Here is an 18,067-nt window from a genome sequence, read left to right on the forward strand (position 1 = left end):
CCGCTAGGCCGCTTACTTGACACCGCTTGGCGGCTTACTTGAGGCCGCTACGGCGCTACCTTGACGCCGCTATGCCGCTTACTTGACGCCGCTAGGCCGCTAGGCCGCTAACTGCACGCCGCTAGGCCGCTAAGCAGCTATATAGGCCGCTAACTTCTCGTACATTTCTTATCAATACTCTCTTCCAATAACGGAAGTAGATTCGAATCCAATACAGGGAAAATCAGCGCGCCATAACCAGGAAGATTAATACAACGTCCTCAGACGGAGTCAATGGTTATATATCAACCGATCACCTATCCGTCTGATGTAGATAGAGACAAACGTTAAACTTGGTGTACCGAATCAAGTTGTTATCTTTATTGATAAACCACTCACTCGCTTGTACGAACATACAGGACTCCTGAAGTGAATGGAGTAATATTCAGGTAGACTTTTGGACACTTTATTCAATTTTATTTAAAAAATGATATTGTTTATACAAACAAATCTAAGTTTTGAAATATGCAGAAACCATAGATTGTGAATGATGACGGGTGCATGCTTATATAAACTTTGTACTTATAACCTTCATATTTATCTTTATTCACTAAAATTAAATCGAAAGTAGCAACTGTTTGGCGAAATAAAGACCATGTAAATTACTTCCTGGTTTATTTTTCTTCCTTTCCAGATCAATGAAATCACAATGGCCGAAGAGGACGTACAATTTAACAATGTTTTTGAGTAAGTCTAGTTTTAATTTAATCTCAACATTTCAAGTTAAATTCAACTTCTTTAAACGTGTGCTTCATACGAGGAAACCGCGTTTTAATTGCTTGGTTTGTTAAACCGGATGTTATTCATTTGTATAAAAAACGTTAAATGCGTAATAGTATGTGGCTGTATTTATTATTTGTCATTGGTTGGCTAATGTAAACTCTCGTACATATCATACATGTATGTTATCACTGAACATTATTATCAATGTCCTCCTGGTATTTATCCTTAATGAAACAAAGAGTCGGGCTCTACTTAAATGCATTTCAAGTGAAACGGAATTGGATTCCGTCACAGCTCGTATGATGAGAACGAAAGTTTGGTGGCCTACAGTATATCTTCCTAAGAGCATTTTAAAAGTAACAATAATGGAAGTTCAGTAATTGAAAAGGAAGGAAATTAGGTTAGACTGAAGCGTTGCAATTTTTATTTTTACGTTTTTTTGTTTATAGCAAGCATCATTCGTAAAAAGTGTTTGAGTCTGCTAGTTTAACCTCCGAGGTTGAATGTGCAAAACATAACAACTTGTTGATTCTAAATATCATATATTTTTAAAAATGACGTTAATTAAATGACTGTGTAAATAAGAAGTAAATCCAAACTACAAATTTTGGCATAATGTGTAACCAAAAATCTCCAATATTTAACAAGTAATTAAATGAATTTGACCCAGTGAAATAAAACCTAAGTATTGACTTATATTAAACATACTATCGAGTATTAAACATAAATACAGACAAAATCGTAATAATATGTTTTCAAATCATGAAGATGAAACAGATTTTTGGGATGGTGTTGCTGTTACACTGTTCACTATCTGTAAATGGTGGTGAACGACCAAGTGATGACAAGCAATGGTTATCGTCTATTAATTTCATCAACGTTCTCTCGCTGCCTAAAACGTATTTAGCTTTCTTAAATACTATCTTAGTCTGCTATCATGTCAATCCTTGAAAACATCATTTGGAAGCATATAATACCATAGCTGTTGTCAGTTAAGTTACTCCATTAATCATATCTTTGCTATTGTCGGAATACTGTTCAATTTTGACAATAAAGCAAATACAATTTCTTGAAATCATTTTCGCAATATTTACAGTGCCCCTGATGACACAGACAATCAAATTCCTGCCGCCGAATCAATAGGGAAAGAACCAGGGAAAACGACAACTGGGTAAGTTGTACTGCTAATTTAAATTACAGTCAAACCCCGTTTGCTCGAACTCGTTTAACTCGAATTCCTTGTTGCCACGAACTGGATGTTAAGGACTGGTTTCTATTTACTGAAGATAGGCATTACCGCTTTCTGGATTTTGTCGAGGCTCGAGATATTTTCGCCGGTCCCTCGGAGTTCGAGCCAACGATGATCAATGTCCGACCGGCACTTATCGTTGATGAAACAAAGTGTCGGGCTCTACGTAATTGCATTTCAAGTGAAACGGAATTGAATTCCGCCACAGCTCGTATGATGAGAACGAAAGTTTGGTGGCCTACAGTATATCCTCTTTATAGCATTATAAGTAATTAAATGAATTTGACCCACGGAAATAAACCTATGTATTGACTTATATTAAGTATACTATCATATATTAAACACAATTACAGACGAAATCGTAGTAATATGTTTTCAAAACATGCAGATGAAACAGGTTTTTGGGAGGGTGTTGCTGTTACACTGTACACTATCTGTAAATGGTGGTGAACGACCAAGTGATGAACACCAATGGTTATCGTCTATTAATAACATTACCGTTCGCTCGCTGCCCAAAACGCATTTAGCTTCTCTAAATATTAGTTTAGTCTGCTATCATTTCAATCCCTTAAAATGTCTTTATTTTAAATTATGTAATACCATTGCTGCTGTCAGTGGAGTAACTACATTAATCGTATCGTTGCTATTGTCGGTAAACTGTTCTATTTTGCCAATAAAGCAAATACTATTTCTTGAAATTATTTTCGCAATATTTACAGTGCCACTGACCATGATACTTCTCCCGCCAATTCAATTGGTAAAGAACCAGGGAAAACGACAACTGGGTAAGTTGTACTGCTAAATTAAATTACAGTCAAACCCCGTTTGCTCGAACTCGTTTAACTCGAATTCCTTGTTGCCACGAACTGGATGTTAAGGACTGGTTTCTATTTACTGAAGATAGGCATTACCGCTTGCTCAAATTTGTCGAGGCTCGAGATATTTCGCCGGTCCCTCGGAGTTCGAGCCAACGGAGTTCGGCAGTTATTAACATTTCTCCTTTTTTTATCATCAACTTTGTTCAAATATGTAGATTTAAGTTAATTTAGATCACTGCTATTATTCTATTTTTTTTTTAATCGTCGTACTATAAACAACATAGTATTATCGAGGAATTGCATTTTCGGCAGGAATGATGTAACACAGTTAATTGCAACGACCGGAAACGTTATTCCCAATCCATGTGAAGATGCGGCAATATTCAACAAGTCACAACAGGACTCGCCCGTTGACTCGTCAGCTGGATCACCACAAATATCGAAATCTGGTGGGCCACAACATGTGGAAACATCGGACTCGTCCGTTTCCAACGAGTTTAATGAGTCATCACAGGAAGAAAAATCGGAATCGAACATTAGTAGCAAGTCAGATGAGTCATGGCAACATGCGGAATCAGAATCAGGTATTTGCGGGAAGGCCTTGCCTTACGGACCAGAACATAATACAAAATCAGAAATGACACCTTTGGCCGATTTTGAGCGGGCAAAAGAAGATAAAACACTCGAGTCAACTGTTTCCATAGAGCATATTAAAACACCTGACGGCAAGGCATCAGAAACACTTAAGGAAAGAGAGAATGTTGAAACACCTGACGGCCAGGCATCAGAAAGACTTAAGGAAAGAGAGAATGTTGAAACACCTGACGGCCAGGCATCAGAAAGACTTAAAGAAAAAGAGAATGTTGAAACACCTGACGGTCAGGCATCGGAAACACTTAAAGAAAGAGAGAATCTTGAAACATCTGACGGTCAGGCATCAGATACACTTAAAGGAAGAGAGAATGTTGAAACACCTGACGGTCAGGCATCGGAAACACTTAAAGAAAAAGAGAATGTTGAAACACCTGACGGTCAGGCATCGAAAACACTTGAAGAAAGAAAGAATGTTGAAACACGTGAAGGTCAGGCAACGGAAACACTTAAAGAAAATGAGAATGATGAAACCCCAGAGGATAAATCTGCAGAGTCCATTAGCCGTGACGAGCAAAATAGACCACTTCACGACGCGCGGACATTTAAGTTCCCTACACAATCGAAAAACGAAAGGTTAGAAATGCATTTAGACCAATCTTGTTTAGCGGATACCCTTCATTTTAACCAATATTTGAGCCTAGAAATCCTTAATTGCTTATGATGTGTTTGTCAGAATTCTAGTTGTGGTAGATATGTTCGCACATTTGATGTTCATTGAAATAGTTTTCAATTTTTTATTTTAGAAATGATAAGGTTTGCCCGATTATTTCTTAAAATTTTCAAATTTTGGTGAAAAACCCCCTGATAAAACGAAACATCTGATTTACTGGGCCTTTTTTATTTTATATATACTTATTTCCGACATACACTTACATTGGTTTACATACACAAGAACAAGAATGTTTATAAATACGAGTTATGCAAAACTTTCGAAATTACAAACGCTTAAGAATACGTTTAAACATATTTATTTTACTTATTCACAATTGTGTTATACTATTGCCTAACATGTACAGTTATTTTATCGTCTGTTGATAACATTAATAATTGTACGCACCTTATTAGGAATCCGGAAAGCGCTGCTTCTATGCCTCATTTCTCTGGTGTCCGGGAAGATGGGGTTATGGTCAAGAAAGATGCAGACGATATCACGGACAGGTACAGTGTTGCCTAAAAAATATGTAAACAATTTATATACACGTTCACAATTTACACTGAACTATCAAATAACACGTTGCTCGTATTGTTTTCAAAGGTGATGAGTTCTACTTTTAGAATCAGCTTAATCCTGTTAATTACTAGCTGATGGTGTTATAACATTAACTGGCAAAACTTTTAATTCTAAGCGAATGCACACTATTTTGAATATAAAATCTTATTACAGACCTTATTAGTAGTAACTTTAACAACAGAAAATCGTGAATAGTTTTATCGGGACGGACTTTGCACTGTCTTACCACATTATCTAACAGGAGTAAAATGTATTGCAGGTTGTACCATGAGAAGGTTATAAGGGAAATACAATCGCTGAAGGATGAAAATTCGGAGTTTGAAATGTGTTGCAAGAAATGGGAACAAATAGTCGATGCTTCATTCTCAAAATTAAAAGAAACAGGAATAAGGTATTTTCTTTAATTGCATTGCGTATGCATGTGTTTAACAATAATTGCGAGGAAGAGTAACGAAACAGTTTCAGCACTGATGTATTTACATATGTTAACAAGGAGAATGCTTGCCTAAATACCCAGACGGATAACTGAAGTGTTGATAGCAACATTGTGCTTTTAAGCATACAACCTATATTTGCAGCTAATGATTAAGCAAGTTTTTGAATTATGAAGTACTAGGCCTAATCGTTAAAAGTTTCAACATTCGCGGGCGTCTTAAGGACCGTCGTCTGCCACTCATCCGATAAACACTCGTTGACAAAATGTGTTAACCAACGCTCACCCCGCCTGTTCTTAATCATCAAAATGTTTTATGTCGCCGCCGGTTTTATAAAACGCAATATGGGAACAATACGGATAATTGACTGAAACCTTGTATCAAATATAATGAACGTTTGATTTAACTTTTTCTTTTGTCAAGTATTAACAAAGGTATTGCAGTTATGTGATATTAGGTGTGTGTGTATGTGTGTGTGTGTGTGTGTGTGTGTGTGCGCGCGCGCGCTTGCGTGCGCGTGCACGTGCCTGCGCGTACGTGCGCTTGCGTGTGTGTGCGTGCGTGTGCGTGCGTGTTTTGGATTGGATATGTGAGTAAAATTCCATTCAAGTGCCTATGAACTAACCAGATTTTATTTCAAAAGAAACTCAATCAATAAAAGATTTTCCTTTTATTACTAAGTCCAGTCTGTATTCCGAAATACTTTCGATGATCAGCACATTGATCAGCTGACATAGTGTATACTGACACTCCATTCCCCAACCACTTTTTCAATACACGTAAGTAATATTAAAGGTTGTGAAGGAATAATATTGTTCACCCAATACGAACTTATACATCTGTTTTGAACTTAAGCATTGGAAGATAACCTTTAAGAAAGGTCTATGTCTTTTGATTACAAGTACATGTATATCCAAGATAGAATGAAAACATATGTTGACCTAAGAAGTATGTTTTCGTCATTTTGTTTTTAGGTTTAGTCATTGCAACAGTATAGAAACATCCAGTTTTTATTTTTTCCACTATATTTCCGGCATTGAATTTTTAAATTGATGAACGCCTCTAATAAATCCGGCTTTGCTCAAAATAGTTTGCCGAAAATAGTTTGCCGAAGATAAAATTGTAATATTTTCTGTTAGATTATGTTTTTGTTACATTACTCTTGCACATGACATTATACGTACGTCTTTGTTAAATTGACACGTTCAGCCTTTAATATCCTAATTTGAATCAGACTGTCGGTTATCAGACTAATCAGATTCGTGACAGGAATCGATTTCTGTGAATAATCATATATTGTAGTCAGAAGACCGAGGAAGAATTGTATAATTCCCTACAAGACGAGATAAGAAAGTATGGAATGCACTGCGACGTTGAAAGTGGGAAGGTTTTTGTGCTAGCAAAAAACGTTAAAGTAATTATTGAAGAAACCACAGTCGGGTATGTTTGTTTTAAAATATGAATTCAATCAAACGATGTGTTAAAAGTATAGTAGAGCTTAAGCCTGGCCCGTCAATATACAAGAGTTTTGTATATGTTGATTGCACGGAATACTGTTATAAGGTAATGTTGCTCAAGATTATAAATTCAGTTGTTATTGCAATACAGGCTTGAAGTAACCCCAGCGTCAATCAACACACTGGAGCAGGAGTTAACAATGCTGACAAAACTGACTGAAAACAAAAAGGAACAGCACAACAACTATTTAAAGCTGCTGAAAGACCACGACAGCAACATGCGTCTCAGGTAGGAAACGACAACAACGCATACACATTATTATATTGCAATGGTCGAACAACAACATACAAATCAAATTTAAAATTAAGGGTTTGCGAGTTCGTCCGTTTCTTTTATTGAGAAAGCCTTGGTGTCGTCGTTGTTTTTCATACCCCACAGAATGATATGGAAAGAACCATATCTATATTAAGGTATCAGTTTAACTGCTACATATTTTGGAACATTAAAGTTAATTTATATTCAATTTGATTTATATCTTTAGAACAGTTAAAAAGGCCCGAACTCGCTATTCAACGGTCAGAAAAACAAACATTAACCCGACAAAATAATGATTTGATGACTTTTGAACTAAAAAATAACGAATAAATATTAATGTATATTTTCTTTAAATGCTCACATGTTGAAAAAATACCTTTTTCAACATTGTCATGCATGTAAAGTACAAAAACATCATTGTTCCATCTTTGAACAAACTCTATATTCAATGTTTAGATAAGCATTCCATATCATTTCAACGTAGTTTTAAATAGCCCCGTTGGCATGGTTTCGGAATATTCCAAACATTGAAAAATACTTATTGTCTGATGCATACCCTTTATAACGTTTGCAACAACATGTTTTTTTCACCTTTCCTTCATTATTTGATTTACATTCAATGTGCTTGCAAGGGTATTTTTTGTTATATAATTGCTTTCAACGGAATGTTAAGATCAAAGTAAATAAACGGGTCTCGAACTTAAAATCAAGTTGAAATATAATCTACGAGTATGAGGACAAATACAACACTTTGCAACTTTTCAGTCTGTTCCCAGTGTGTTTCGTGTCATATTTAAAGAACCTGAATTGTTTGTTAGAGCTTTATCGTCTTATAAAATTTAAGAAAGTGGATATGTACATTTAAGTAATAAATTCACTATTCTTTTGTGTTCTTTCACATAATCTGCTGTTCAATAACTTCCAAACTGTTCTAGAAGTGCCAATGCAATCAGGGTATCCACATCATGTGATGCAATTGTTTACAATAAAACTGACATTACACTTCGCGTACGAGGGTTCTTTAAAAACTTATGTCATAAATGATGTAACATGTTCAACTTCGCCATTGTACTACTATTGGGCATTTTTTACACAGCTTGAAAGTTTCACAGACATTGGCAGAGTGATGAAAAATTTATTTAAATCTAATGTAGTGTTCCGCATATGTACTTGCAAATTTTAGAATTTGTTATGAAGTTCAAACTTAAGTCATATGTAGCCTTTTTGATATGGTCACATGCTAAGGAACATAGTTTCCTTCACATTGTTATACAAGTAAAGTACAATAACATCATTGTACAATTTTTGATCAAATTATAAATTGAGAATTTTTATTAGTACTCCATATTATTTCAATGGAGTATTAAAAAAAACGATGGCATAGTTATGTAATGTTCAAAACACTGATAAGACTTTTTTTCATTCATGTTCCCTGTAATGTTTGCGACAACATGTCCTTCACTTTTAAATTCACTTTACTTGAAAGGGCATTTTCTTACTATGAAAACAGACACACCACTTTGCAACACCATTTTATATTTAAGTTTTGCAGAAAAAGAAACCCAATTGCGAAAGGAACTTGAAAGTCTCAAGGCGGAAATGATCGGTAAAGACAATAAGTATGTATTATTATATAGAGTATGAGCTTTTACCGTTCATATTACGATATGTAACTTTTCGTTCAGGTACATTTGTGGCTTGTATTTCAGTCTGTTTTCACCGTGTTTTTGTATTACACTCAATAAGCTTGTATGGCTTTTTTCCAATTTAAGGGAATTTAAGATAAAAGGTGAGGACTATCTTGCTTCGACCGTAAAATCAAATTTAATTTTAACCTATGAGAATGAGACATACATTACAATTTGTAGTACTATTTTATATTTCAGTTTTGCCGAAAAAAAAGGCAAATTAGAGAAGGAACTTGCAATTCTCAAGGCGAAAATGGTTGATACGAAAAATAGGTATGTATTATAATGAAGATTATATTTTGTGCAAACGTTGTGAACTCTATCCTTTAATATTCGAAATGCAACATTTAATTCAGGCACTTTAATTTTTCGCTTGATTTCCAGTCTGTTTTAAGTGTGTTTTGTGTTATATTTATAGCACTGGAATCGCTTGTTCGAGCTTTTTTATCTTATCAAACTTAAAAGTAATTATACCAATTAAAGAAAAAAAACACCATTCCATTGTATTCTTTCATAAAACCTGAAGTTCTAGAACTTCCATACTGTTCTACAATTACTAATGCAATAATGATTTCCGCGTCACGTGAGACAAATGATTAAAAAGCTGCACTTATACCTTTGAACAAGCCCACTTAAAAAAAATCATGTTATAGATGGTGTCACATGTTGAACTTCGCCTGTTCATACAAAATTTCAATAAAAAATATCGGTCAAGTATTTGTCGTCAAAATGTCAAAAGTTCGTAGAGACTGAAAAAGTATTACAACATCTAATTAATTTTGAAGTAGTGTACCTCATTTACTGCAGCCAATATTTGGATGTTACGAAGTAAGAACTATAATAATTTCAGACGTCAAATTTCATTGTTATTTGAAAAAGTAAACGTTTAATATTTGTACGGTATTAATCGGGCCTTATCCATGACGATGATGAAACAAATAAATGCATTAAGTAATTAAAGGTGGGAAATTACATATAAAAGATGCCAAGCTTAATAGATGGTGAACATATATTTGACTGTAGTATATATTGGTGTAAGAGAGATAAAAGAAGGAGTTTGGCGGTAAATCAGAAAAGCTTGCAATTTGTATTCTGTTTAATAAATGGAACTTAACAAAATATATCTTCCTGTTATAGGGCAATAACAAAATCCATAAAAATAGCGTGATGCTATCTTTGGATAAAATCAAAAGAAATTGTGCTAAAACTTAAAATATTTTACTATATTAAGATTGTAGATATTTTTTGTCAGTGGTTTGACAGACTACTCCAATATTTTGAATGGCGAAATAAAACCAATGCATGACATTAACTCAATATATTGTTTGGTTAATTTGTTGTTAAAACACTCTGGGATTCAAGCAAAGATTTTGATTTTAATTTGTTGACTCTTCTTCTTTAATTCTACAATATTGTTTTAAACGTTTACGTTATTTACTGCAATTTGGTAACATGAGTTTGGTTGTTTATCATAAGTAAACATTTAAGTAAGTTTGTTAAATGTAGGCCAGATTTGCTAAATAGTCAAAAATTCCGAAATGGCCTGCATATACTAATCAACCGAAATAAAGTTCTTTAAATAACTAGAAATAACGTTTTAGGTTACATTCAACTAGTATGCCTTTTTTATTAGCGGTGATAACACAAAATGTTCTTCATACAGTTTTCAAATGAATCTAAACAACTACAAATAACCAATCAGATTACATACTACTGAATTTATTATTTAAGGAGATAATTTAGATAATGCTATGTTGACCTGTAAATATTGAGGTAGTAAGTAATAGGCATAGAAGCTGTATTTCATATACTGGCAGTCCGAAGTGGATTTAAGTGTCGGAGCCATTGGCAATGGCATTTTCTTTCGAAAAAGAATGTTTCATAAAGCAGTTATGAGCGAAGCACAAACATCAAATGATACACGTTTTAACGTATTAGAAGCTACAGGACATTGTTCATTAGATTCATGATACTAATTTGACCCGAAGGGCTATTTCTGTATGTGTTCAAAAGGTACGATTGCAGCATTCTTTTGCTCATTAATGCACATTATTTCTAAAAAGCAATATGAACACATAAAACTTGTGTTCTAGTTGCAATCGAATGATCCAATAATACATAAGACATGTTGGCCGTCTATTACTCTGGTTTGTATTGGAAAAAACAACCTTTTATTATATATTATCAGAATGACTGCCGGAACTAATGAACTACAAAAAGATAAGGAAAGGCTGGTGGCGGACAAAGACACACTAGACAAACAGTATGATCTGTTGTTTGTAACTCGCACCTTATAGTTTGTACCTCGGTTTTCCGTCATGCTTGTGAACAATTGCTTTATATGACTCCTCCTTCTCTACGCACCCCTTCGTTCCATTCACGTTTAGTAACATAACATAACATGATATTTATTAGTACCGCCCAAGATATAATTATCAGAGAATAACACAATAGTGGTGACAAAGTTATGCATATAATTAGAAATATAAATGTAAACATGCATTCAGCAATATATCGGAAATATATTAATATGATAGAAATATATCAATCAAGAATGAATTCCACTCCAATATAAACAACTTTTACAATATAGTTTGCAACAGATATTATACTTTGCTGAATTTAGAGCCATTCAAAGTGGTATTTATCGTCTAAAACATAGACATTTCGTAACAATAATGTCAAAACCTATAGTTATAAATGCAATCGAGCCGGCCATTATCAATTTGTAATATATGACTACAGCAACATTAGAGATTAGAAAACGATCTATGGAAAAATATATTTCTTGGATAAAAAGATTTCTTAAACTTGTGGAATGCGGCGCTGTAAGAAATGAACAATCCCTGCATCTTCTGCATTGCACAATTTTTACGTCTGCTCTAAATAGCACTATTAAGATCGTGGTACTTCAGACTTTGCCATCAATCCATGTATAGCCAAAACCATGTTCGAATAAGTGATAAGGATAAGACTATAGTGAACAACAAGGCCGAAGAGCTTTTTGTTTAAAAGAAATTACACTAGAGCTGCATCATCAGATGTTGCCTACGAAGTAAGTCAACATCATGACCCGTGCTTCAAGCTTAGTACTTGCTCGGGGTATATTTACCATATACACATGCTGATAAAAAACATTTGAACACCGTTAATTCGAAGTCGTAGGCACCCAAACAAGTATTTCGAAAAAGCGATATATTGGATTACTAATTTCCAGATAATGACAGCGTTCGAGAATTCTAGATGACGTGAAATATTAGGTCATGAAGATGGCTGTTACACGTTTCCAATATGATACATTCGGGTTGAGTGATCTTTCGTATACATGGTTGTTGTATTATTGTTTTATAAATGACAAAATAAATTGTTATTATACTTCTTTATTAAAACAAAATATGACATTTAAAACAAACTGACAGCACATATATGCAAATCGTATTCTCTCGGGCTTGTTACCTGGCCCTCCTTTGGATTGTTAGGTAGCGGGTCGAATGAGCAATGCGGCGATCGAATCTGATGAGACATTTTCGAATGATATTCAGGTTGTGTTAACCACAGCAATTATATACACATTACATCACCCAAATGAATCGCTCATTTTCTGACATCGATAATGGTAACAGACGCGTTCTCAAGTTCATTCTTTAACAAACGCTAATTGCGCTCCAACGTCACCTTAAGCCGATGCCCGAATATGGTGTAAAAAACTATAAGATGGTCGATTCAAGAAAATCGGTACCAAAAATAATTTAGAAACAGCGATAATTTAAAATAAACGTTGTTCGGAATAGCGGTGTTAAACTGTATTACAAATATATATATATATATGGCTAAATGCAATGTTTTAAGTATGTTGGAACTATTTCACCGTTCCATTGTGTTAATTTGATTATTAATTAAGAATTCCTTTGCAAAATTATATTGTCTTTAACCATTTGAACAATATAAGAGAAGGAAGAAGTTATATACCAGTTATATTCCGACCCTTATGAAGAAGGTCGGGTCACTCCATTGGTCCGAGGTGACAGTAAGCACTGATACGACCGTAACTATTTAATACTCTAAATCCTGATGACAAAAGTCGTAGGTTTTTCTTATTTCATTATCGGTTGTGTGTTTTGTCCTTTTACTGATTGTCAATTATTCTGCAATGGAGTGACAGCACCTTTTATGTACAGTATTTTATCCAAAGAATCCATACCTCATTTGTTCTTATTAGTTTGACAGATATGAGAAGCAAATTGTCCGAGCAAGAAAAGAACCTGCAATATTTTGAAACAAAGTTCAATGAGAGTAAGGTAAAGCGTAAAGAGCAGAAACAAGCTATGAAAAACATGTCGCAAGCATTGGACGAAATGGGCGCAAAGGACATTCGGAATCAAGGGTGAGATGTGCATTGTATTTTATGCAATAAACAGGGGTTTTGTTTAAAGTCAAGCATGACTTATCATAACGATCAGTGATGAACAGTACTTGGTTATTAGATAAAATGTGGATTGAAACAATTAAATAATTACAAACATAGAGTGTACCCTAAAATATGTAACCTGGTATATGATAGATTTTTCAGTAATGTCTGATTTATTTCGCGAGACGGAAAATGGTTTTATACAAAATGCAAATATATGTTAATGTCATAATCTTTGGTATGTCGAGAATAACTGAATATTGTTATTCTACGTTACATTAAACCTTTCTTGAAATTAATTTTCAGCAAAATACATGATCTTGAGGAACAACTGAAGCAGTGAGTATTGTTACTGAGTTATTCTTCATAACAGTTTGCAATTATTTATAAAGACAATAACGTGTTGGAAATATATTGGCTAAAGTTACGTATTAAACATATACTTTTATTTGTCGGGTTATCTGGTAAATTAATGACTTTATTTTCCATTTAAGGCAACAGGATGACATTAACAAATTGCAGAAAATGGAGGCAGACGCAAACCACTATTACAATCAATGGCAGAGGTACAGTCGGGAGTTTGAACATTCTGCACAACAACTTCGAGATTCTCGAGAAGCTCGGCATCAGCTTGAACAAGAGAAGAAGGATCTTGTTTTAAGGTTCGAGCACATAGATACATAGATTTATAGATTAATGTTTTTTCAAACAGACCTTTTATGTGAAGAAAAATGCAGGCTTATTGTGATAGCCTTGGTGCCTTTGGTGCAGTGGGCATTGTCGTCGTTGTATATAAATCTTTAAAAACCGTTCGAGATATTCGATTGAATTTGTAACACGTGTTGCCAGAGACAAACTCGCATATAAAGCAAGGCCCATAACACTCGTTAATATTAATAGCGATCAGCCAATTGTAAGAGAGAAAAAAAAGATAAGCGTTGGTATTCTCTCGACGATACTCTTATTTATTTTATTATTTCAGCAATAAAAGTACGGGTTGTTCATTTCAACACAAAATGTCCTTTTAAATTATTTTCATAGACTAAATAATGAATACAACTGCTTCAAATATATGCATATTACCCCCCTCATCCCACCTAGTATACATACAACATAATATAACTCTATGATAGGAAAACATCTTAATAATGATTGAAACAAAGAAAACTTAATGCAAGATGAGTATAGCTATAGAAATAACCTTTTACTTTATCCTTTTTGCACCAACAGATTGAGCAAAATTGCTGGCGCAAATCTTACCTACAACAACCCAAACATTGCTGACTTGGGAGATCCGAATCGTCCAACAAAACTTGCAGAAGTGTTCAGTGAGATATATGATAACGAGTGGACCGACGCATATGAGACTGTGATGGATGACGAAGAAAAGAATAAAATTCAATTCATGCTTAAGATATTGAAGGTTAATATTTGATATCTACTACCTAGTAATTTGTCGAAAATAAAGAAACGTACAAGATTCTAAAACAGTTATAATTATTAATAATCGTATATTTAAAAAGATATTCTATCAATATAATCTTTCTTTCAACTTTGTGTAATAGGACTAAATCAGATGAATGTACTAAGTTTTTGTTTTTACTAGATGGTGTAGCTCCGTAGTTATTCATTATCGACCGAATGTATCGATTATTACATTGCAAATCTGATCCTACCTTGCAGGATGTTGATACAATTTGTGAAAACGTAACAAAACGACATGCCGATGCAATTACAGATGGTTTAACACAAATGGTTGTCAGGTTTAAAGTGAGAAAAGGCCCAACTGACCCAAAACGTGAATCTGATGAACGTGCATTGAAACGTGTTGATACACACATAGAAAGCCCTGCAAGCACAAAAGATGTTCTAGCAACTGTCAAGTTTGGGAACCCTTCAGCTGTCAATAAACCGATAAAACATTGTGTAAATGAGCCATCCACATCGAACAAAAGCGATGGTGAACAAGGCGATGCACTAGCTACGCACGAAAATCTTGCTAAAGAAAATAAAGGTACCAGCCCAAGTCAAAGCGAGAATGGGAATAAAGTCAATCAGTCAGAGGCTGGAGAAAAGGTGACGTCTGATTCAAATAAAACCGATCGTAATCAGATCGATAAAACAGCTACTGAAAAAAACACTTCCAGAAACAATGCAAATATCAACACCACTCAAATCGAGAATGAGAATAAGGAAAACCATTTAGAGCCTGGCGAAAAGAAGACATCTGATTCAAATAAAACCGATGAAGCAGCTACCAATGATAAACCTCCCACAGCCAATGCAAATATCGACACGACCCAAAGCGAAAATGGGGCTCAGGACAAACGGTTAGAGCCTGCCGATAAGGATTCATCTACATCTAAGTCAACTGATGGAAAACATGCCGACGAAAAAGTTACTCATCAAAAACAACATTCTATCATTGAAAGTAAAAACTCAATTCAAAGCGAGAATGGGGCAAAGAAATACCAGCTAGAGTCTGGCGAAAGGGAATCATCTACATCAAACAAAACCAAAGGTGAACATACCGATGAAACACCTTCTGACGAAAAATCTACTTCAGAAAATAAAAGTACCAACTCAGTTCAAAGCAAGAATGTGGTTAAGGACAATCAGCTGGAACCTGGTGAAAACGAGTCATTTGCACCAAACAACACTGATGGTGAAAAGAACGCTGACTCAATTCCTGATGAAAAAAACCCGACTGACAATGCAAATTTTAATTGTATGGAAAACAAGAAGGAGGATAACATGTCAGTGCTTTGTGATAAAAATAAATCTACGTCAAACAAAAGCGATGATGAACTGGGCGATAAAGCAGATACAAAACATCTTTTAGAAAATGAAATTATCAACCTTCTTCAAACTAAGAGCGAAGATGGTGAAAACAAAATTTACACGTCAACGATTAAGCACGACTTGTGTTTTCTTGGAGTATGTGTGGTAAGTACATTGGCATGTATTAATTTTCAAATTTATTGAGGGAATATGATTCCGAAGCTTTGTTAGCGGTTTTTTCGCAAGCGTTCGTATATTTTTTCTATCATATTAGGGCCGTAACAAATCATTGCTACGTTTTGGAAAATCATAAGGCATAGCATTCCTATCGCTTAATTCCCTTCGCATAACATAACTATTTGAATTTTCTTCTCAGCTTGACCCTTATCCTATTATGTCACCATGGTCTACGTCCGTTTCAGTAACGATTTCCACCTAACACATCTAAACAATATTGATATTTATGTGTACAGCCTGTGTTTTTAAATATCCTTCAGGAAAAGAGAGACGGAGATGTTGCTAATTACCTGTTTGTTTGCACAATGTTTATTGAGTAAGGTTGTGGTGCTAAGTGTACGGACATGATGAAACGTTTTGTTATGAAAACATTTATAGGTAGAGGTGGACTCTAAACATCGTGAAGGCAAAGACGAGGAAGTTGTTACAGATACCACAACTGCTAACACGGAACAAGAAGACACAGCCTATATGGAGATGGTAAAGTCTGGAGCATTATGCCTTCCTAACGCTTCTTATTAACATTGCGCCTAAATGCGACACGAATCGACAAAGAAAATGTTCACAGCATGTACATTCACTTGTAGAACTTTAATATCAAATTCTTCCACCGTACTAAACTTTATAAAAAAATAGTTTTGCAATTCGACATCTTTAGAATTTATTTCATTTCTAGCTATCATGATTGTAAATGAATGAAGCAAAGTCATTCCGAGGCTTTGAAAGCGGCTTTTTAAAATCGTTTGTGTAGTTTCTTTATATTCGTGCCTTAACAAATAATTGCTTCGTTTTGGCACATCATTAATCATAGCATTCCCCTCGATAAACTATGTACGCATAACATAACTATGAGAACTTTCTTTCCAGCTTGACCCATATCCTATTTTTTCATTATGGTCTACGTATGTTTTAGTAAAGTTTTCCACATATTAACACATATAACAAATATTGATGTTTGTGTGTTCACCTGATGTTTCAAAATATCCTTCAGGAAATAGGAGACGGAGCGTTGGGCAAAAGTACAGTCATTCAAGACAATGGACACAATGAACAGAAACACACCAAAAAAGAGGTAATTTGTAGTTTCATGAGTTTCATCTTAGTAACCCCCACCCTGACTAAACGAATATTTTGAACCTTAATTTTACTTATGTTAGCTAGTGTTATATTTCGGGTAGGAACCAGTTGCTCCGTCTTAATTCGTTGTCTGTAGAACGTCGTTAAACACTTTCGGACAGTTATTCTGTTTATATGATATATTATACAACGTTCTTAATGTCAGTAAATTTGTATTTGCTCTATGTATTTAGGGTAGGAACCAGTTGCTCCGTCTTAATTCGTTGTCTGTAGGACGTCGTTAAACACTTTCGGACAGTTATTCCGTTTATATGATATATTATACAACGTTCTTCATGTCAGTAAATTTGTAATTGCTCTTAGTTGTATTATGTTTGCTTTAGTTTCAAATAACCTGTAAAAAGTAATAAAAGTAAGGACAACTTGAAAAAACGGCGTACCTAGCATTTGCTTGTTAATTGCATGTATGGTCTCTCCTTGTTGTGTTTTTGTTGAATATGCATCTCGATCAGTGCATTTTAGGCATTAACCGTGTGCCTATGAACAAGGCCTTAGTTTAATCTTTGGATATTGGCGCTTCTTCCTATAGTTTCCAATTGAGTATTCGTTTAATCGTTAATTTCATTTGAAGATTAAACACACATAAGTTCTTAACATATGCTTCAACCTACTTTTAAGAAACACATGCAAGCAATGTCGGAATGATACACTCTGATATATATATATATATATATATATATATATATATATATATATATATATATATATATATATATATATATATATATATATATATATAATTTTTTAAACAGGATTATATATATTTCGGATTATGTATTTCATTGCTTAAATTGGTTTTACTATATGCGTTATGAACACATTCTGTTAAAGGTATTAATACTAGGCCTAGGAATTTTGACAATAAGTACTTTACAAAAAATACTTATGTTGCTAA

At 34.3% G+C, this 18,067-nt stretch overlaps 1 protein-coding gene across 5 annotated transcripts in view; it reads left to right on the plus strand.

Annotated features, from left to right (window-relative positions):
- Positions 1–247: 247 nt before the first annotated feature.
- LOC128227443 (myosin-2 heavy chain-like) overlaps positions 248–18,067 on the plus strand; it is a 58,762-nt gene continuing 40,942 nt past the window's right edge. Inside the window, exons 1-19 of one of the 5 annotated variants that reach the window (XM_052937989.1) lie at positions 248–428; positions 674–726; positions 1,859–1,933; positions 2,731–2,796; positions 3,142–4,056; positions 4,549–4,641; positions 4,974–5,105; positions 6,451–6,588; positions 6,757–6,894; positions 8,466–8,540; positions 8,808–8,882; positions 10,798–10,872; positions 12,829–12,993; positions 13,324–13,356; positions 13,512–13,679; positions 14,248–14,440; positions 14,701–15,963; positions 16,414–16,515; positions 17,027–17,107. In XM_052937989.1, coding sequence (XP_052793949.1) covers positions 689–726; positions 1,859–1,933; positions 2,731–2,796; positions 3,142–4,056; positions 4,549–4,641; positions 4,974–5,105; positions 6,451–6,588; positions 6,757–6,894; positions 8,466–8,540; positions 8,808–8,882; positions 10,798–10,872; positions 12,829–12,993; positions 13,324–13,356; positions 13,512–13,679; positions 14,248–14,440; positions 14,701–15,963; positions 16,414–16,515; positions 17,027–17,107 — 3,825 coding nt within the window. In that variant the 5' untranslated portion in view covers positions 248–428; positions 674–688. Of the gene's footprint in view, positions 429–673; positions 727–1,858; positions 1,934–2,730; positions 2,797–3,141; positions 4,057–4,548; positions 4,642–4,973; positions 5,106–6,450; positions 6,589–6,756; positions 6,895–8,465; positions 8,541–8,807; positions 8,883–10,797; positions 10,873–12,828; positions 12,994–13,323; positions 13,357–13,511; positions 13,680–14,247; positions 14,441–14,700; positions 15,964–16,295; positions 16,516–17,026; positions 17,108–18,067 lie in introns of those variants that run through there. The other 4 variants (XM_052937987.1, XM_052937990.1, XM_052937988.1 and 1 more) reach the window with 4 other exon arrangements.

Source organism: Mya arenaria, chromosome 3 (genome assembly GCF_026914265.1).
Source record: "Mya arenaria isolate MELC-2E11 chromosome 3, ASM2691426v1".
Classification (NCBI taxonomy): domain Eukaryota; kingdom Metazoa; phylum Mollusca; class Bivalvia; order Myida; family Myidae; genus Mya; species Mya arenaria.